We start from the raw sequence: 22,701 nt of genomic DNA on the forward strand, positions 1-22,701 counted from the left end.
GTTTGGTGTCTTGCTCAAGGGCATCTAGGAAGTACCAGGAGGTGAACTGTCACTTAACCAGGTACCAGTTCACAACATAAAACATTTTTTGTCTCTGCAGGGATTTGAATCATTGAGCATCTGAAGCCCTCACTGAGCTACTGAGTATTGTACTTCATAATACAACCCGGCATTTACCACGTCATTCATTTTCCATTATGGTGTCGTATAATTCAACGCATAAAATCAACCAGTTGCTAAAATACAGTGGAACAAAGGAGCAGGCTAGCAATTTGGAATTTTTGAGAATTACTTATACCCAAAGTATTTGTGTAAGTAACCTACTGGGTATCTGTTGGGAAGTTTAGAGGAGAGGGGAAACTATTGATACTCAAAGTGTTTTTGAGTTACTGCAGTGACTAACCACATGAGTTATCAGTACCTTTCAGCTCCCTGCTGGGGCTCAGAGCCTTGGTTTGGTTTCCATTAGCTGCATTCTCTAGATACCAGGATGTAATTGAACAATCACAAGTGAGTTTCTTGTGATATATCCTCTTTATGGAAACACCAATATTGGAAGACAGACATCCCAACCTGTGAGGTAGGACCATCCGAGGCGCACATGTCGGCATGGGTCTGGGCTTTGCGAGCAGCATCTTGAGATCCATTAGGGATGGTTTTCTGAGAGACATTACATAAGGTTTGTGAATGCTAACCTGTTCCACACCTCTGACTCTCTCTAGTATTACAGCGGTAGAAATAAATTAGTTATTTTTTCAAATGTCTAAATCAAACTTTGCATCTGGATTATTACAGCCGGTTGTTGTTTGTCCCACCGTAAAGCTTCTGGTACGGTGGTGTCCCATTCTTTCACACACACCTCCTCCTATTCTTGTCTGCTTCACCTGGCCTCTCCCCCTCCTTGCCTCCAGCCCCCCCTCAGACAGCAGACACAAACATCTGATGCACCCCAATGGAAGCATTTGTGGTAATCCTGGAGACACCACAGGTGAAAAGTAAAAAAATGAATAACTGAAAGATAACACCACGAAACCTTTTTGTATGCCAAGTTTTCTGAAACGTTATATATGTAGATGTGAAAATGAGGCAATATATTAATAAAAACATGTGCTTATTTACAAACAAATTAACACCTTCATGTGTATGTTGGATGTTTTCCTACTACAACATGTAATGTATGCAAAATGTAGCCTAAACTCCCAAACATGAGAAGGGTAAAATACATTCTGCTCCATCTGCCCTTATGTCTGTCACACACTGTGTGTGTGTGTGTGTGTGTGTGTGTGTGTGTGTGTGTGTGTGTGTGTGTGTGTGTGTGTGTGTGTGTGTGTGTGTGTGTGTGTGTGTGTGTGTGTGTGTGTGTGTGTGTGTGTGTGTGTGTGTGTGTGTGTGGACACAGAAACAGGAATAGCTGGGATGGAGGACGGTAAGAGGATTGGGAGGATTGGCAGATTAGAGCAGTGATTGCAGCGTCCCTTCATGTCCGTCTGACAGAGGACAGATACTCACCCCTTTCTTCACAAGTCGAATATTGGATTCTGTCTCATCAGTGTGATTCATGCATCAGCATCTTCCAGGTGTTCCTAAATGTCATTTTGACTCTAATATCAATCAATCAATCAATGACATTTTTTTCATACAGCCAAATTTCACACATGACAGTTACATCTAGGGTAACAGTGTGAGTCGTCACACCCTCCAAGGATGGACTGATGTGAAGCAGATTGTTGTGCGTGTATTTAAAAAAACAATAAATGTACAACATAGCCAGTCCATGTGATAATCTTCTAGGTGCCACCCCTAAGTAATAATATGGGGCAGTGCCACGGCAACAGGGGCAGCCAAGAATCGTGATCTAGACGCAAATAGACATGAATAACACGCTATTATTTATCATATCAAAGAGTATATGGTTTAATTGTGTTACCGTGGTGATAAGGGATCACGTTGTCCCTCTGTTTTCCTGCTGCAGCTGCGCAGATATAACCTGACTCCTGCAGAGGGATTCGATCAGGGTGTTGTGACATTGTGTGCTTGTCTTTCTAATATTTGTATCACTTTTAAAAGTAGGACAATATACAGCTCTGGAAAAAATGTACAGACCACTCCACATTATTCTTAAATCTCAATTTCTACATATATATCAGCCATTGCAGTGTCTGTTGAATTCCAACACAGAGAAATGTTGTCAGTAGTTTATAGAATACTAAAAAAAAAAGTTATTTAACTCAAAGACAAACCTTATTTGTCTTAATTTTTTCCGGAGCTGTATTTTTCGATAAACTTCATCTAGAAAATAATAATTCCAGCTTCCTTTGCAGTGTGCCATCATAAAGTGAAACAATATACAGTAAATATATCATATTGGACATGAATCCATAGTGAATCCTACAAAATAAATGATTTCCCACCAACCTATTGCTTAGTACTGAAAACATACGGTGTATCAGTCATATTTGCCAAAAATGTTTAAATGCTGAAGGAAGTTCTGTTCCTAGAATTGGATTGAGCATTTGCTTTATCGTTAATTCTGCTAACAATACCTGCAAAATACTTTTTTATTCAACCCATATTTATCTAGGTAAGACCCTTCGACATCAACCTTCTCTTTTATGAGGGAGAGCGCAGCATAAAAAGATACAGACTACAATAACCAACACAAAGAACAAGAAGAATACATTGATATGCACAGCAGCGTACCAACTGATCTGTTTGCCATTGCACCCACAAACATTCTGAAATCAGGCAGAGAACAAATTTACTTAGTTTCAAGTCTTTTTGCCGGCTATTCCTAGGGAGGGGAGCAGAGTTTTATTCCTAGTTTGAATCCTGCAGCTGCAACAGAGAACAAGGCTATACTGTAACTTCATGCTGTGCCATTCAAGTTCAAATGTAAGATAAGAGTACGGCTGATGGCCAGATAAATAAATTAAACGGATGGAGGTGGTGCTGAGCCAGGGGGAACCGGCTCTGACAATGGGTCTTTTACAGGGGCCCCACGATGCAGACCCCACATCAATCACATCACCAAATATCTTGAAACTGTGTGGAACAGCTTATTACATTTCATTATTATTATTATTATTGTTGTTGTTGTTGTTATTAATTTTATATTGTTGTTTTTCATTCTCTCTTTCTGTCTCTCTTTGGGCTCTCTCCCATAAGCCCTTGCTGATACTGCCTGTGCCATCAGATCTGGGCAGTACAGTGCAGTTTGAGACATGTCATATCTGTGGCAGGAAATCTGGTAGAAGCAGAAGTAAATCAACATGTTGGCATTTCTCTTGGACATAACTACTAAAAATTCTCAAAGTCATTCGCCATAGGTTCAGGTTATTTATTTGTACCCGTAGGTAGACTTAGTTTGCAGATATAAAGACAAGGGATCCATCCTGACACACTCTATAAACGAACACAGACAACACACACATCTCTAATAACAGTACACCCTGCTCCGTCAAATCTCGAGACATTTAAAAAGAAAACTCTTGTACAAACATGGACATTCAAAATTCATACATAAGCAAATGAATCTGTGTGACGCTGCTAGGATTTGTTCATTTGTACAGTAGCTGCTGGGATAAAGCTATTTTTATACCGCTTGGTTCTATTCTTTGGGACTACTAAATGTACCTCTGGCCTGAAGGAAGAAGCTTCAATTCTGAGTGCAGACGGTGAGAGTCATCGTCATCGGATAACTGCTTTAACTGCCTGAGGTACAGGTTCTCAGGTTTTGCTGAACCAATTTATAATCTGACTGAGACAGTTTTTGCTCCTGAAAGTCAGGTTACCAAACCATGACATTGACTCAATAAAAGCACGATAAAAGATGATCATCATGGTTATACTATGCTTTATCACAGCTCACCACAAGCCTGAGATCAAATTAGCATTTTGCCATTGACAATCAGAGTTGACAATAGTATGTGAAGTCCAGGTTTTATGTTGAGGTCTTGACTATAATGACTTTTTCCTTCTTTACAGAGATAATGAATGATGTCATCAAGAAGGCAAGAGAAAAAGGAAAATGGAAGGTAACGGTCCTGTTGCAGTGATTAAATATGGCGTCATTCCCCTACGATCTTCACACTTGATATGCATAAGATGTAAAAGAGAATGATTTTTAAGCCCCCTGCTGTGTCCCTGTGCTGCAGGTGCTAGTGGTGGACAGGCTGAGCATGAGAATGATCTCCTCGTGCTGTAAGATGACAGACATCATGTCCGAGGGAATCACAAGTAAGTTCAACCCGGCCCCTCACCTCACTACTGTACAGGTGCGGCTTTGAAATAACTTTAGCCATATGTTATGCAGGATAAATGAATTGAGGTCAGCTGGAAGGATCTGTTTACAGGCACTATAGGGTAGATGCGTCATTTCTAGATGGTTTAATTTAAGTAATTATGGATGGAGGAACTGTGTTGAATTGCTCACAATGGCTTTTCAAACACGTTTCATGTGATTTTTAAGTGTTGATTTAAAGGAATAGCTTGTTTTAAATTCAGAGGCTGAAGATTTGATATCTCATCTCATGTGAATTTAGTAGACTGCAGAACTAGCTCGTCAGGAGGGCGTTAGCATTGCTATGCTCAAAGGCTCACGACGTGTCTCATTGTGCAGAAACACACCGACCAATAATGGTACGATTTAATGGTTATAATGTTGGATGAAATGGCTATCACAATGTCACAACTCTGATTAGTAATATGTGAGGTGCAGCCGCAATGAGAAGTGCAATTTATTAACCCTTTGGAGTCTTTGGGCTAATTTGGCCGTTTTCAAGCTACTTTTTTTTTTTGTCTTACTAAATCCCATTAAGAAATGTTTAGCATGTCAATGTTTGGTATATATATATATATATATATATATATATATATATTTTTTTTTAAAGAGAACCTCACCTATATAACCTGATAGTTATTTTTTTCATTTTGACATACTATATGAACATTTTGGACCCAAAATCACACAAAAAACGTATTTTAAAATTATGTTATTTTTCATATGGGTAACACAAACATGCACAACCAAACATTTTGAAAGCTGGAAATATATATATTTTCACTATGATAATGTAAAAGTTTGATTGAGGTATCATGAACCTATATACACATTTTATGAACAAATAGCAGGTGCATCCATAGACGTGTTTCACTCATTACTCAAAGTTCTGTCCACCATGACACAGAGTATTGTAAGGTATTGTATCTTCAAAACTGTACATCTATTTAACTATATAATTCTCAATGTTTGTCTGTCACTTTTCTGCAATCGCTGTCTCTCTTCGTTTCCAGCCGTCTCTCTTCGTCTATCTTCGCCTGTCTCAATCTCCCGCCGTCTCTCTTCGGCTCCCGCCGTGTCTCTACGTGTCTCATCGTCTTGCTTCGTCTGGCTTCGTATAGCTCCGTTTACATAAATACCCCTCCCCCTCCTTGGTAAATGCATCCTGTTGAGCAGGGTCTAGAGTTTCCAGCGTCTTTTTCCGCTCTGTAACATGATAAAATACGGCGAAGAGATTAAAATATGCGCTACCATTTTTCAAACTTTTGAGCGCTTGAAAACAATATTATTGTATAAACTTGAAACCATCGCATCTCCGTTTTTACTGGGTCAATTTGGATGAAACAAAGACTGGCATAGAGTTTCAAGCCAGTACTTTCGACACAAGCAGCCGGCAATGTTGTCCGGACTGTTGGTTTTATGCAGCGCCAGTATGAACATGAACACGTGATCTGATCACACCGGCGAGACCATCGACTCCTAAGGGTTAAGCCCTGCTCATTGTGCTAACCCAAAATGTTTATCTCAAAAGTCATTATATTTCTATTGCAAACCAAAATTATATGTAGGTTGATAATATAAATATGCATCCTGATTTGCATGTGTTATAATGTAAAGTATTACATGTCTATCAGAAATAAAGATCCCATGCAGCCGCACTAATGAGTTCAGGTGCTCTATGCTGCTGTTCGTCGCAGCACTGAGCTCTCGGTTACTCGGTGCATGCTGTCCATCACTGACATGACATGAGGAAGATACATGTGAGGATCTTGTTATCACTGGTTAAATGTTTGCTGTAAGTAGGGTGACCAAACGTCCCGAAATCTAAGCTGTTGTCCTGAATCCCGAATCCAGCCCTAATTGTCCCGAAATTATACTAAATCAGAATCTTGAGTAGTTATTGCTGATAAACCATTAAATATGTCCGTAGAGGTTGAGTCGTCCTGCAGCCAGTCATGAATTTAGATAACATTATTGTGTGTACAGTCTATGTCGCTTAATAGGCCGCCGTGCGCCGCGGACACCAAGCCCCCCAGCCTGTACCCCCCCCCCCCCCCCCCATGACGTCATCCAAACACCGTCCCGAATTTCAGCCAATCTCATCTGGTCACCCTCGCTGTAAATCAACAGCTCGTCTGTTCCTCTGTGCGTGACTGAAAAGGCAGTAGTTTTTTCGAAGGACTTGCTTGAAGGCCTGGTTCCCTTTCTGATGATGAATATTGATTATTGTTTGCCCCTCCTCTCCAGTTGTAGAAGATATAGGCAAGCGGCGTGAGCCTCTCCCCAGCATGGAGGCCATCTACCTGATCACCCCCTCAGATGAGGTACGTGCCACAGCTCCTCACACAGGTTCCTCAGGAGTTAACTGTAGACATTCTGTCAGCAACTCATTCATCCTCCAGTCTTTTGTTATTTTGTCAAGCAACTGACAACGGAAAAGTTCAAAATGCAGTTCCAGTTGGTTTTATGGTTAGTGTGGTTTATGAAGATTTACATTTTTGTTCTTTTAAAACTGATGTTCATATTCAGACAAGTGTTTTTGAAAACAAAAACATATCTGCACATAGTATCTTACGATACAGTGTTTTAGAACCAACATCTTGCCTGGCAGGCATATATTGCTATAGTTCTGCATGAAGATAAAGTAAGAAGCACTCTGGGCTTTTTCATTTCACTATCTTTTGAACAGAATGAATAACTTCTAAACTAAAGCCCTGTTCTGCTGTCAGTCTGTTGAGGGTCTGATCGATGACTTCAGAGACCCGCAGTCTCCACGATACCGAGGGGCTCACGTCTTCTTCACCGACAGTGAGTACATCCATTCCTCAGCAACAACATACACATTTATAGAGATATATTTGATATAGTGAAAGTGACTCCTTGAACATTTATATTTTTTTTGTTGAAATACCCTAATCCAGTTCCTGTCAGGAGCGGCTTGTGCCTGATCCAATCTTAAAGTAGAAACCATCCAATTGCCCCAACCCCCAAAGCTTGGTACATGCCCATCCTACAGGTCAACCTTTATTTTGATGTTAACCACACATCCGTACAATTGATATTGTAGTTGCAGGGTGAGGCCATTATGGCAGTTAAACAATCTATCCACAGACACACATGCACACAGCAACGTGTTCTTATAGGTAGAATACTGCATCATCATGATATTTTTGGCAGTTATGTCCCTTTCTTCGTCGACTTTGTCATTGGATTAGACAAGTCTACAATTTTGCACACTATCTGAAAATGTGGAAAGTGGAAATCTTTCCTAAATCCAACATACTTAAAAAGATAGAGAGTGAAGTAGAGCAGGCTGCAAACTGTATAAGGGATAACGTGCAGCGAGGCGGTCATGATTGAAAAAAGAACCCCGACAGGGTGATCATTGAGCTTATTACACGCTCACATACTAAACAGACTAACGACTCCCTTTTTGAATTGAATTTTTTTTACTGAGTATTTCATTTAAAAGGAATGACAGCACCGATAGAGGTTTTCTGTAACTGTCCAAGTCTGTTCCCAGTTTCTGTTCCGCTAACAAGTCCTTGAAAACTGTAGAGCCCATACCGTGTTCTTGTTGGTGTTTACTTCCTGTCTAGCCCTTCCTAATTTCTCGAACGTGCGCCTCCTCGCCTCCTTGATATATATACAGCAAATGTTCAACTTTTACAGCAATGCAACGTCATCCAACAATTCTCTGTACTACCCACTGACATCTGTGTAAGCACACATTCCTGGTAGAAGTATTTGTACCTTGTACCATTGTCGTCTCCCCAATGTTCATACAAAGCCTCGCTTAGTGGGCTTTTCATGTTAAAGCACTGGGGTCCTGGGTCAGGTCTCACTGAAACACTTCTTGTTTTTACGAGATTTTACTTTTGCGACTTTGCATGTTCTTACAACCCCATGTCCCACTTTGAACAGCAGGCCTACAACCACTGCCTCTGAGACCAAATGAAAAGAACTAATGACATCATAAGGTTTTTCTCCAGCGCACAGAAGACTTTATAAATAATTGTACAAGTTGTGTAGTACTCAAACTGTGAACAATTGTATTTCATAAATCAATACTGATCAACTGTATGAATTTTAATGTAATAAAGTTGAAATATTCACGATTGATATACCATTTTCCTACCTGTTATGTTTTTCTGTCTTGCTCTCCAGCGATCCCAGACATTCTGTTTGGGCTGCTGACCAAATCCCGCGCCTCCAAAGCCATGAAGGCCTTGACTGAGATCCACGTCGCCTTTCTGCCCTACGAGTCTCAGGTACACATCGTCTAGACTTTTGGATAAGGCTACATATGTTTATCTGATCATTCATCATTTTTTGATTATAGCCATTTCAAAAACATATGTGAATTATTGAGTTATCATTTTGGATATTGAGGGAACAGCATCCCTTCTTTCAACCTAAACAGATGTAACATGAAGTCTTTCTTCAGCAAAAGAAATCCAGTGTCACCTTTCTGTTTCCCTAGTAGCTTGACAACTTGAAAGATTGACGAGATTGAAATATAAAGGTGATGGCAGATTTACAATGGGGGGGGGGGCAGTGCTACAGAGGATCAGCAGCTTTGGCTTCAATCCTCTGTTGTCCCCCCCCCCCCCCCCCCCCCCTTTAGCTCATTGGATGACATAACCAATGCTCATACTTTGCAGCCAATGGGAGCCCAGATCAGATGTGTGACAGGAGATAGCCCAGAGTGCTGTCATGTGACACAGTCAGTAGCAGATGGGTGCACACATGTATTATTTGAGTGTGTGTGGAAGTGTCTCTTTATGTCAGCGTTTGGATACCAGTTTGAAGGACAAAAGTCTCTGGTGGTCAATATTTATACTATATAATTATATATATTTATAATATATACATTATTTTTAGCTTATCCATTTTCAAGCCCAAATGTTAGTGTTGTAAATTCTCCTTGTTCTTCCATAATATTATTTACCCTTTTTAGTCAGGCACATTTAGGGACAGCTAAGTAACGCAGCTCCGAGGTCCTCGATCTGGTTTAGATGTCTGCAGGACTTTTTTGCCGTTTTTCGTTATATGCGGTTATATTGACACTATACAAAATGCATTCATGAAGAAAAATCATCTGTATTGAAACAAGCACAAAATAGAGTGAAAAGACTATTTCCCGTCCAGTGTCGTCTCTTTAACCGGACTGCTGTTTTGAATGAAACGGCTACGGCACAAACACAACACTATTAGATTCCCCAATATTGGTCCTTCGAGCCAGATAGCTTCACCCACGACAGTGCCATGGATGCACAGGAAATAGCAGCAGCTACAATTGGAGCTCATGGAGGAAGACAGCGACAGAATTTACTGACCTGAAGATGGTACTGGACGACTTACTCAGTAACCACTCTGAACTTATGGGCATTACAAGTAGCCTACTGTGTTCTCATGGAACAACTAGTGCTGGATGAGGCCCAGCTAATAGCCCAGTTCTGCGGGCATTACGCCCAGCCCTACACTGCCGCCATGCAGGCATTTTAACGCCAATATGGACAGCCACACCAGCTCGTACAGAGCGAGATTGCAACAATACTGAACTCTCCTGACCTCAAAGCTGGAGATACGAAGCATTCCAAAGCTTTGCACGATGCGTGGACCTATTAGTAGGTATGTTGACGTTGGTGGAGGGACCCAACGGGATGGAAGTGATGTCGACCGGCCATGTTGATCAGCTCCTTAGCAAGCTCCCTATGCATTCAAGGGACGGCTTTGTGGAGCATCTTCAGGTTCAAGGTCGCCTCAACACAAACAGCCTAAACCCGTACAACCTGGACGGCAAATATTGCCGTAACTGCGGCTGTACCAACCACAGGCAGGATGCTTGTAACTTGAAGAAAGCATGCAGTGAGTGCCAGGAAATCCACCTCAGAGTTCTCAATTGTGCTGCTAAGCCAAGTCCAGGTGTTTACCTCATCACGCCAAAGAATCGTGCTGCGCTCTCCAACTCCAAGCAAGGAAGGAAGGTCTAACTCAAGGTGGTGCCAGTCATCATCAGCCAGGGGGTTAAGTCGCTAAACACCTACGCGATTCTGGACGATGGAGCTGAACAGCTGCAGTTCAGCAATTGGAATTCAAAGGGGAAGCCGAGTCTCTCTTCTTACAGACAATCCGCCAAGATCTAGTACACATATCTATATATTATACATATCTGCCATATACATCTGTTATACATAATATATGCATCTGTTCATACCTCCTCATTCAACAGTGTAAAGTATTTAAATACTTTCAATGTATTCCACATATGTATATATTTCACATCCTCAAATCTTTATTGTTGTTATTGTAAATATTCTTCTCTCTTTTTGCACTATTTTATTTATCTTATTTGCACCATGTATGTTGAGTTGTTGGAGGAGCATGGGATATAAGATTTTCATTGCCAACATATACGTTGTATATGCTGTGCATATGACCAATAAAACCTTGAAACCTTGAAAGATGTGGCCAGCCTCACTGGTGAGTTTGTTGGCTTCTACTTGGCCTCTCTGACAGCCTGATAAGCAGAATCTCATTACTGGTGCCTTCACAGCGGGTCAGATAGGCCTATCAGAGCAGTCCTACACTGTGACAGCACTCCAGAAGCGTTTTCGCCACTTGAAGGGGCTTCCGCTGCGAAACTTCAGTAAGGTTAATCCGCTACTGCTAATTGGCACAGATTGCACCCATCTGATCCCATCCAGAGAGCCAGTCAGGGTCGGCCCCAAAGGTGGACCCTCAGCCATCAATACAGCACTCGACTGGGGACTTCAGGGTCCAGATGGGCTAACATCTCAGTCTACTTCATGCTACTTCACATCTGTCAAGCCAGCAGCAGATGACCTCTACCAACATGTTGAATGTCTCTGGGAGCTTGATGTGCTCCCCTTCAAGAGTGAAAAAGCTAGCAGTACGTTTCCGATTGGACCAGGAAGCAGTGAGTATCCTGGAAGCCCGCACTGTGAGGGTGAAGGCTGGCAACACACCGAGGTGTGCTACACTTCTTCCCTGCATCAGGAACGATCTACCCTTAAAGGCCACTATTGACTCAATTATGCCTGTGCTTCGCAGCACAGAGCGCAGACTCATTAAAGATCCAGCTAGGGCCAAAGCCTACAAAGCGGAGATCCAAAAACTCATCGATGCAGGGTGTGTTACCAAGCTCTCTACAGAAGAAGTGGATGAGTCCCACGAATCCTGGTTCATCCCCCATCACCTCGTTCATCACAATGGCAAGGATTGTCTGGTCTTCGACTGTTCCTGCACCAACTGTGGTCTCTCCCTTAATGAACAACTCGTCCCTGGTCCAACACTTGGACCATCCCTTCTCGGTGTACTCCTGCGATTCCGACAGTATGCTGTTGCCATCAGTGGGGACAAACAAGCAATGTTCCATCAAGTTCCTCTCCTGCCTGAGCACCGGCCACTGCTGAGGTTTGTCTGGAGAAACCTGCAGAGGGAGGAAAAACCTGATGTGTACCAATGGCATGTCTTGCCATTCGGCACAACATGCAGCCCCTGCTGCGCAACGTTTGTACTGCAAAAGCACATCAAAGACCACGCAGAGGGAAATGAGGACATCCTGCAGTCAATAGAGCAGTCGTTCTACGTGGACAATTGCCTTCAGAGCCTTTCAACACCTGAATCTGCCAAGCTCCTTGTGAACAAGATGCGTCAATGTCTAGCCTAAGGGGGTTTTGAGATACAGCAGTGGGCGAGCAATATCCATGCTGTTGTCTCCCATCTACCCTCCACCGCTCGGTCAGAGAGTATGGAGCTATGGCTAGCAGAAAAGAGTGCTGACCCTCAAGAGCCAGCTCTGGGCTTGCTGTGGCACTGTCCAACTGATCGACTTGGCTACCGGTCGAGGCCGATGGAGAGCGCGACTCCCACTATGTACCACATATACAAGGTGCTTGCCCGGCAATATGACCCTCTCGGAGTCATCATTCCCTACACTACGAGGGCCAAAGTGCTTGTTAAGAAGTTGTGGGCAAAGTAGAGGAGCTGGGACAACCCGAACCTTCCTCTTAACATCGTTCAGGCTTGGTCCAGCTGGGAGAGGGAACTCCCCAAGCTGGCAGACATCACCCTGCCACGAACCTACACGCCACTGGAGGCTGCAACTGAAGCCACAGACTACATTCTGCACGTCTTCTGTGATGCCTCCGAACAAGCATATGGTTGTGTACCTTACCTCGTAACGAAGGTTGGTGACAAAGTCCACGTTTCATTTGTTATGGCAAGGTCTAGGATGGCCCTGAAGCGCCAGCAGTAGATGCCAAGGTTGGAGCTCTTTGCAGCATTGACAGGAGCCCAGCTATCCTCTCTCATCCATCGAGAGCTCACCCTAAGCATCACCCAGACCTATCTCTGGACTGACCTGGCTGACATCAGAGTCATGCAGGTTCAAAGTCTTACTATGTATGATCCACTGACTAGCTGCTAAGTACATACAATCTCGTTTCAAAAAATCCAAAACTATCCTTTTACAATATGAGTATGGATAAGTTCACTATTTTGCACTTTGAGCCCCATTTCTGGTTTGTCTAGGATGAAATAGTGTGTTTGACACCGAAATTTTAACGATTGGTCCCCCATGCTTCATGTACGGGCATTCATAAAGCGATCCTTAAATCAACCTTAAACGTTCGTTTTCAAAGATGTGCAACTCACTGAGTGGTCACTGGTTAGTGGTGATGCTCCAAAACGAGTGTCTTAGCGAAATACAGTTTCTGTCGTGTTTAATTTGCCATTTTGTATTCCAAATATCAAGCGGAAGTTAATAGCCTACTCAGTGAGGTATCTGAAAACATAGCTAGTTCCACAATAGCAAATAACACAGATGGAAACCAAATATTTCGCCGATATATTTTTTTTAAACAACTACGAAAACCACTTACCACTCGGTGAGTTGCTCATCGTTTTAAGGACAATGTTATTAATGCCTGCAGCCAACCATTCTGAAGCAGGGGGTGATTCCAAATTAGCCAAAAGCTGGAGACTGGACCAATCTTCAACATTTCTATTTCATCCAAGACGACCCAGAAAGGGGGCTCAAAGTGCAAAATAGTGAACTTATCCATTAATGAACCCACAGGAGATACGGTTTAGCGTGTTCGTAAGCCAAGGTGACGTTTACAGTCTGATATGTAGCTAGCTAGCAATTAGCCAATAAGCTAGTGTTGGCTTTCATTCAAAACTTACCGTTCTTTGTGTAACTTCAAATGTCGAACGAAGTTGGAAGTTGTCGCGTCTCCGTCTGTTATCTTCGTCCCGCATGTTTTACAGACTAGAGTTATTTTTTTGTTGACCACCTCAACGTTTTTAAATCCAAACGAAACTACCCGTGGTATCATTGTTGCCTACTTGGCGCCTTATAGTTTGTTCCGCCTCAGTGGTTGTCCAGTACTTTGATTGGTTGGATGCTGTCTGATCAAAACAACGTGGATCTAATTTGATTGGATGTCGTGCCACACACACGTTACGCACACAGTTGCACACAGGTGCAAAGAGAGATAGCGCGGTCCACGTCAACATACTTTTTAATCTTTGGGTTTGGGGAAAGTAGCAAGTCTTTTCAGGTCAAAAGGGGCCAGTCCAAGTCCAAATGCGAGTCACTGATGTTAAAGTCCAAGTCAAAGTGCAAGTCTTTTTAGATTTTGTCAAGTCATGTCTAAAGTCATCAAATTCATGACTCGAGTCTGACTCGAGTCCAAGTCATGTGACTCGAGTCCACAACTCTGGTAAGTTCAGTATGCTTTCACTAGAGATTGATGCTGCAATGGGCCTGATCCCCGCCGGTGGAAGATTTCGCCGCATTAGAGACTTCCTCTTTCTATGGAAATTCACCCCATCGTTCTCGATCCCAGACATGCAGTCACAAAACTTCTCATTAAAGACATGGACGAGCGCTTGCTCCATCCAGGGCCCGACAAAGTCTTCACTGTAACAAAGCGCCAGTACTGGGTCCTGCGTGGGAGACAGGCCGTCAAGCATCATCAGAGGACTTGCACAGGATGCAGTAGGTGGATGGGGAAGCCAGTGATACCTATTATGGCCGACTTGCCCTCTGCCCTCAACCATGTTGCGTAGTTTAGTAACGTGCACTTGCTGTTTAGTAGAAGCAAGGAGACTGATGGCGATCGGACTGTCACTATGGTGTTATAACCGCATAACTGTGTTATAGTGTTGGCGGAGTCTGTGTGTTGTGGACATGCGTGTGCGTGCATGAAAAATGTAAGTACATGTAGGCTTGTCCAGTTGAGTGATCAGGAAGTTTATGTCCGCAATTACCCCGCTAACTCCATAAATGAGGTTAGTTAGCCATAGCAGCTAGCCTTGCCATGCGGAGCACTTGGCAGCCCAGGGTTCGGTAAGGCACGCTCGGGCTTGTCTCCTCTCCTGTATTAATGTATAATGCTACCACCCATTAAGTGCAGGGCTAATGTAAGCATTATTATGTACACTGCAGTTATTATATAGAATCGTGTGCATTCCTGTACTTTGTTATGTGTGTATGTTATAATAGTTAGACCTTGTGTAATTGCATATGTCGGTGCTATGGTGTTGCGGCCTTCGGCGAATAGAGGGCAGCATAGGCCAGCCAATTGTGCCCTTTCTTAATGTAGACGACAACTGTATCATCCCTCTACATTACCTGTTTACTGATTTCTGCTTCCTCTCTATGTTACAGAGACCACACACACATTTACACACACAAAACCACACAATAGAACATCCCTGTATAACACGCTAACCCCTACCAAACCTACATCAATGTTCAGTTCATCACCCTGCAATAAAGTCTGTTAAAATTGGAACTGCCTGTGGACAGCCGTTCTTCCTCATAAGTCGTTCGACCCCTTCTTACAGAGGATATGAAATCAAGGCAGGCAAACGCGAGCGATGCAATCATGTGGCGGAATTTGGCCTTTTTGGATTGGAACAGGGATTTAACCAATGTGATTGGATAATCCCAGGCTTTCCCCTCATTAATATTCACGATTTTCCCGGATTTCACCTACGGAAAAGATGCAATTGCGCCGCGAAAGGGAAGCCTAGTCGAGAGCTTTCCGTCCGATCTGCAAAGGAAACTTAATAAATCACACACTAAACAGCGGTTTACTATGTTGCATGAAGATTCTTTTCGTCACCAGTTATCACTGACAGCCCAATAAATGGTTTGCAGGCAGATTCCACTGGCCAAGAGGAGGGCCTGTTTGCAACATACAAAAGACCCAAGAAGGACTTTGTTGACAGTCCTGCACTTCAGCTAAGTCACTATCTTGAAAAATGTGAAGGTCAGAATGCTCTATTCTTTTGGGCAACGAATAAGAGTAACCTTCCATCATTGTTCCCTGTGGCCATGAGGGTCTTTGCTGTTCCTGCTTCCAGTGCCCCGGTAGAGCACGTTTTCAGCCATGGTGGTATTATAATGCGGCCACAATCGGTCACAGATCTCAGACACACTGTTATCTAGGTTGATTTTTTGCAAATGCAATTCATCTTGAGCTCATCAGACATCTCCTTGCTGTCACATGCACTGTACACTACCCCTTACTCACTCACTCTCTCACACACACACACACACACACACACACACACACACACACACACACACACACACACACACACACACACACCCCGTTACATTAGTACACTTCGTAACTGCCCCTATTTTTCTCTCTCTGCTGTTTTTGTAATGTAGTTTTGTAATGCAGATTAAACATTGTTTATTGAAATATTAAGTCTCATTGTAATTAAAGGAAATTGTTTATGTTCTGTAATTGGCATGCTCAAGCACTGCTTTCAGACATCCACACAGCTCATATGCCTCACTGTTTAAGGTGCTTTACTAACTTTATGGTCACATTAGTGCCTTCCGTGCATACAATTCAAACCCAATATTCACTCTCACTTCTTCTCTAAGATACTTTGAAGGTCTTAAGGCGCATGTGTATATCGTAAAAGATTTCAATACAGAAACATTGAACATATTCAATCTGTATGTATAAAATTAGACTGTAGATTAGATTGATAAGTTACAATTATGATCGATAGTCTAATAATTACAATATTAAGTGAAGAGTACATGATGACTTGTTCAGGACTTGAAAAAGATCGACACTTGGACTTGGACTCGACTTGGCTTTGATGTGACTCAGACTTGGACTCGACTTGCCCTTCTCTGTCTTTACTTGGGACTTGACTTGGACTTGACTGCTAAGACTTGGGTCTGACTTGTGACTTGCCAAACAGTGACTTGGTCCCACCTCTGGTCTCACCCCTCGCTGTGTACACCTAGATTTGCTTAACAGCATTGACGCAGATGCCTTCCTCCTGGCCTTGAGGTGATTCATCGCTCGATGAGGTACCCCCTTCCAGATTCTCTGAGATCAGAGGACAAACTTCCGAGGAGCAGATAGGGAGCTTAAGGAGGCGTTTGCTGGAATGGAAGCCCAACTGCAAGAGGAACCTGCCAAGAAACAGATCAAGTTTCACTTTAACCCTCCAGCATCTCCCCACTTTGGTGGGGCCTGGGAGCGCGAGATACAATCGGTCAAGAAGGCTCTACAAGTGGTGATCGGCGCTCAGTCTGTCCAGGGAGAAGTCCTCCTCACCTTGCTAGTCGAAGTGGAAGGCATCTTAAATGCCAAACCCTTAGGCTATGTGTCATCAGACCTCGTCGATCCAGATCCTGTGACGCCAAACATGTTGCTGATGGGGCGGTGGGATGCCTCCCTGCCGCAAGTGCCCTATGATACAGACACCATCAGCAAGAGGCGATGGCATCACTGTCAAATGATGGTTGACCACTTCTGGGTGCAGTTCCTCATAAGCTACTTACCATCCCTTCAAGTTCGCCAGAAGTGGCGGCAGCACACTGATGGTCTTCTCCAAGGTACTGTCGTAGTGATAGTTGATCCTCAGCTTCCACATGCCCACTGGCTAGTGGGGAGAGTCGTCGCGCTTAATGCCGGTGCTGATGGATCCATCAGGTCGGCTGAGGTTCAAGTCTGGGACAAGACGTACCTGCGACCTGTGGCACATCTTGTCCAGCTACCAGCTGTACCGGACGACGATGCTGATCCTTGGACTTCTGTTGCACCTTAGGGAATTTATCCTGTTTACATAATAGCTATGCTATTTTGGGGGCGGCTGTTGTAAATTCCTCTTGTTCATCCGTAATATTATTTATCCTTTTTAGTCAGGCACATTTAGGAACAGCTAAGTAGCGCAGCTCCAGGGTCGTTGATCTGTTTTAGATGTGCGCCGGACTTTTTTGCCGTTTTCTTTATATGCGGTTATATTGACACTATAAAGAATGCATTCATGAAGAAAAACATCTGTATTGAAACAAGCACAAAATAAAATGAAAAGACTGTATTTCCCTTCCAGTGTCGTCTCTCTTACTGGAGTGCTGTTTTGGATGAAGCGGCTCCGGCACAAACACAACAATATTAGATTCCCCAAAAGTTATTCTTTTTCCTTTAAAATCCATATAGATCACAAAAACTCTTGATAAAAGAAGTTTCTAAAAAAAGTATATTGATGCGTTGCCATGTTAAATACAATCCTTTCTTCTTATTAATTGAGTTTTATTTTGTATCTTTTATTTTATTGAGTGATCAAGTAGGGCTGGGCGGTACAAATAACTCATATCACGGTATTTTACAAAACGATAACGGTATCACGGTATATCAGGTTTTTTAATTATTTTACAATGATTGGAAATCTATTTACATTTATACGTTTTGGTCCCCACAAAAAAAACATCAGTTTGATCAAGTGAATACAGCACAGTTGCGACAAGAACAAAGTAACATCCAGACAAAATGATTGACAAAGTAAGACACATGTCAAAATACCAATGGCGACTAAAGGAAACTGAATAAAACAACGTGGTGGGGGGGCATTTATATATTTCGAGTGAGCTGTCTGTGGGACTGAGGCATAGATTGGGGCATATATGAATGAATGAATTAATGAATGTTCTTTATTGTCATTGCTACTAAAAAAACGAGTTTCCAGAACAACGAAATTGGAGCAATCCCCTAGTGCGTTAACAAGAATAGTAAAAATAGAGCAATATAATAAATAATTAATTAATTAAAAACTACAAAATATAAATATGCATACTATACATATGAGGTATAAATAACAAAGTGTCAGTAGTTAAAGTGTTTGGAGGCAGGTTATTTCTAAGTACGGTCAGTATATCTAGGATAACATGGACGGAGAAGGATACTGTGGTAGTGTTCAGGGCATGTTGAGCGCAGTTATGGCTCTTGGATAAGAGGCTGTCTCTGAGCCGGTTGTTTCTGGCTCTCATTTTTCTGTATCGTCTGCCTGAAGGCAGTAGTTCAAAGTGGCACTGCCCGGGGTGTGATGGGTCTTTGAGGATGCTGTGGGCCTTCCTAATACAGCGGGAGCTATACAGGTCAGCCAGGGAGGGGAGAGGGCAGTCGATGATCTTCTTGGCGGTGTTGACGACTCTCTGGAGCGCTTTCCTCTCTGCGGCAGTGCAGCTGCAGAACCACACACAGATGCAGTAGGTGAGGATGCTCTCTATAGAGCACCGGTAAAAGGACACCAACAGTTCCTGCGCGAGATGGTTGTTCCTGAGTACTCTCAGGAAGTACAGTCTCTGTTGGGCGTTCTTGGTGGTAGCAGTGGTGTTGGTGCTCCGGGTCAAGTCGTCACTCAGATGGACGCCCAGGAATCAGTTGTCGGAGGCTCTCTCTACGTCGTCCCCGCCGATGGTCAGGAGCTGGGTGGCTGTTTTCTTCCTCCTGAAGTCGATGATCAGCTCCTTGGTTTTGGCAGTGTTCAGTTCCAGGTTGTTTTCCGTGCACCACTCCAACAGCTTCACCACCTCGTCTCTGTACGCAGACTTGTCTCCCCCGGAGATGAGCCCCACCACCGTGGTGTCGTCTGCGAATTTGATGACGGAGTTGCTGGGATGGGCAGGGGTGCAGTCGTAAGTGTAGAGGGACTAGAGGAGGGGGCTGAGCACGCAGCCCTGGGGAGAGCCGGTGCTGAGGTTCAGGCTTGATGAGGTGTGGCAGCCTATCTTCACCCTCTGGGGCGGTTCGACAGGAAATCCCTAATCCACAGGCAGACGGAGAGTGAAAATCCCAGTTCAAGCAGTTTGGTCACCAGCCTGTCAGGGATGATGGTGTTGAAAGTGGAGCTGTAGTCCACAAAGAGCAGCCGTGCGTGGCTCCCTCTCGGCTCCAAGTTGCTCAGAGTAGAGTGTAGAGCTGTGGCGATGGTGTCCTCTGTGGATCTTTTATCTCTGTAGGCGAACTGGTGATGGTCGAATCGGGAGGGAGGGCTGAGGAGATGTGGGACCGGACCAGATTCTCAAAGCACTTCATGGTGATGGGTGTGAGTGCAACTGGTTGGTAGTCGTTCAGGCAGCTGATGGTGTTCTTCTTCGGTACTGGGATGATTGTGGAGATCATCAGGCAGGATGGAACGACGGCCTGAGAGAGGGACTGGTTAAAGATCTTGGTGAAGACCCCTGCCAGCTGGTCTGCACAATCTCTCAGTACTTGTCCTGGGACACCATCAGGGCCCATAGCCTTCTTTGGGTCCACCGCTCTCAGCGTGCGCCTCACCTCATGCACCTCCAGCGTGAGCGTTTGGCTGCTGTGGGCTGGATGTGGGCTGTTGTTGGCTGTGGGAGGGGGTGCTGGTCTGACTGGGTGTGGGCTGTTGTTGGCTATGGGAGGGGGTGTTGATGTGGCGGCCACCGGTGTCTTCCTCTCAAAGCAGGCGTAAAAGCAGTTTAGCTCCTCCGCTAGGGAGGCGTTGCCATCAGCCGAGGGTTTGCTGGGTCTGTAGTTGGTCATGTGCTGTATTCCCTGCCAGACCTCCCTGGAGTTGTTGCTCAGGAGATGTTCTTCAATCTTCCTTTTGTGATCAGCCTTGCCCTCACTGATCCCTCTCTTCAGATTGGCTCTGGCAGTACTGTATGAATCTGGGTTACCTTTCTTGAAAGCGTTGTTTCTTTCCTTGAGAAGGCTCTGCACTTCTTTTGTCATCCAGGGTTTCCTGTTGGGGTAGACCTGGATGCTTTTCTCCACCTTAACAGTGTCTATGCTGTGCTTGATGTGCGCCAGGACCGCTTCTGTGTACTGCTCGAGGTCCTCTGCTTGAAAAACCTCCCAGAGTGTTCTCTCCAAGCAGTCCTGCAGCTGTTCCATGGCCCCCTCAGGCCAGATCCTCACTGTTTTGATTGTTACAGGAGCTCTTTTCCTGATGGAAATGTAGGCTGGTATGAGATGCAGGGACATGTGGTCTGATTGTCCTAGATGGGGGAGTTGCCTAGCTCTGTAAGCTTTTTTGATATTGGAGTAGACCTTATCTTGTCTAGGAAACGGATACACCATGCAATTTGTAATCTGTTGGGTAGAGGAAAGAGGGAGCAAGAGAAACAGAGGTCGAGAGAAATACAAATATTTATATAAATAAATAAACAATTATGATTCAAATTAAACAAACAGATACATTTAATAAATGCAGGTTAAGCTCTTTGTAGACGAACAGTCTGCAGTGTGGGAGTGGAACTGTTGGGCGGCGGATTGCAGCTGAGAATCGATCTTATGTTTGTCTCTCCGTCATGTCCTCTGTCAGGTCTTCTCTCTGGACAAAGCTGATGCCTTTCAGGACTTCTACAGCCCCTTCAAGGCTGATGTGAAGAACAACATGCTGGAGCGCTGTGCTGAGCAGATCGCCACCCTGTGTGCCACGCTCAAAGAGTACCCTGGAGTCCGGTACCGAGGGTGAGCCCAGCCAGCAGCACTATGGCTTTGTCTTGTTTTTTTGTTTTGCAATTATGTTACAAATGTTCTTTTATATATAGCATTAGTGCATTTGGTGTCTCTTGCCGTTTTGTCTTAATGAGAGGATAAATCTAACAGGATGTTCAGCATACTTTCCTGTCTTTACAGTAACTCACAGGCAAAGCCCATCCTGTGTGGCTTTATTCACCTTGCAGTGAACCAGTATTCTGAACTTGCCTGTTCTTAATTTCGTAATTATCTAACAAGTTGTATACTGTGCTACTCTCTGAAGCAGTTTGTGTGTGTGTGTGTGTGTGTGTGTGTGTGTGTGTGTGTGTGTGTGTGTGTGTGTGTGTGTGTGTGTGTGTGTGTGTGTGTGTGTGTGTGTGTGTGTGTGTGTGTGTGTGTGTGTGTGTGTGTGTGTGTGTGTGTGCGCGTTTAGAGATTACAAAGACTGTGCAGTCCTGGCTCAGATGCTTCAGGAGAAGCTCGACGGCTACAAGGCTGATGACCCCACCATGGGAGAGGTAAGGAAGTGGAGCTAAATTACTTATGGTGAAAAATATGTATATGTGTACATTTATCCAGCTTTATAATGCCCTATAAAACAAACATCATTCCCCCGTAATATGGCACAGAAGTATGTGACATGAATCCTCTCCTAATGGGGATATTTCAAACATACTCAACACAATTTTGTGACACGTTGTTTTGACTTTGCCATATTGGTTTAGAGACCATATTAAATGAACCAATAAATAGTCAATTTAGTTCAAACTATATTAATTGTCATAATAAGTGGAAATGTGAGATTTTTAATCAGAAGTCTGATCATATCAGTGTTTTGATATGATCAGACTTCAGTATGAAATAGAGTTGCTTATGCACATTTGGTCCTACGGGAGGGGTATTTAACATGCTTTATTAAAGATACATTTAACTGGTCATTCAATGGGCTGCTAACATGGATCTGGGCGGGCCGGTGACTGGATCCTGGGAAATGTAACAATATTAAATGTTGAGTCCAATGTGTGTCCAGTGTTTATTTTCTGCTCTGATGCCTTCAGGGTCCAGACAAGTCTCGTACTCAGCTGCTCATTTTGGACCGTAGCTTTGATCCCGTGTCACCCATCCTGCATGAGCTCACCCTGCAGGCCATGTCCTACGACCTGCTGGGCATTGAAAATGACGTGTACAGGTACAGACTCTCCCAGAGGAACAGCTGGGATTCAGAGCATTTGTCCATATCTGTATTTGAATGTATTCATTGTTGTGACTGTCACTTAGTTTGGGTATACTCAGTGCTGGGGAGTAACTACTGTAAGTACATTTACTTTAGTACTGTACTAAAGTCAAATGTTGAGAATGTACTTGTACTTTACCTGAGTATTTCCATTATATGTTACTTTCTACTCCACTACAGTTCAGAGGTAAATGGTGTACTTTTACTCCACTACATGTATTTAACCCCTTTAGTTACTTTACAGATCTGGATTAATGATGGTAAATATGATCAGCCCTTAAATCAGACTTTAGTTCACCTGGAGTAAATTCAGCAGCTACCCTGCAGTATACAAAGCCATTCAAACTAGCTGCACCTTTACCAGCTCTGAGAACACTTTA

At 43.6% G+C, this 22,701-nt stretch overlaps 1 protein-coding gene across 3 annotated transcripts in view; it reads left to right on the forward strand.

The window, feature by feature from the left end:
* Window positions 1–22,701, forward strand: part of stxbp1b (syntaxin binding protein 1b) — a 36,414-nt gene that overhangs the window by 2,568 nt on the left and 11,145 nt on the right. For 2 of the 3 annotated variants that reach the window (XM_063897362.1, XM_063897364.1), the window contains exons 2-9: window positions 3,985–4,034; window positions 4,155–4,236; window positions 6,527–6,603; window positions 7,009–7,087; window positions 8,447–8,550; window positions 20,930–21,078; window positions 21,521–21,605; window positions 22,146–22,276. In XM_063897362.1, the coding sequence (XP_063753432.1) occupies window positions 3,985–4,034; window positions 4,155–4,236; window positions 6,527–6,603; window positions 7,009–7,087; window positions 8,447–8,550; window positions 20,930–21,078; window positions 21,521–21,605; window positions 22,146–22,276 (757 nt within the window). Of the gene's footprint in view, window positions 1–1,490; window positions 1,578–3,984; window positions 4,035–4,154; window positions 4,237–6,526; window positions 6,604–7,008; window positions 7,088–8,446; window positions 8,551–20,929; window positions 21,079–21,520; window positions 21,606–22,145; window positions 22,277–22,701 lie in introns of those variants that run through there. The other variant, XM_063897363.1, reaches the window with a different exon arrangement.

The sequence above is a fragment of the Eleginops maclovinus genome, chromosome 12, assembly GCF_036324505.1.
Source record: "Eleginops maclovinus isolate JMC-PN-2008 ecotype Puerto Natales chromosome 12, JC_Emac_rtc_rv5, whole genome shotgun sequence".
NCBI lineage: Eukaryota > Metazoa > Chordata > Actinopteri > Perciformes > Eleginopidae > Eleginops > Eleginops maclovinus.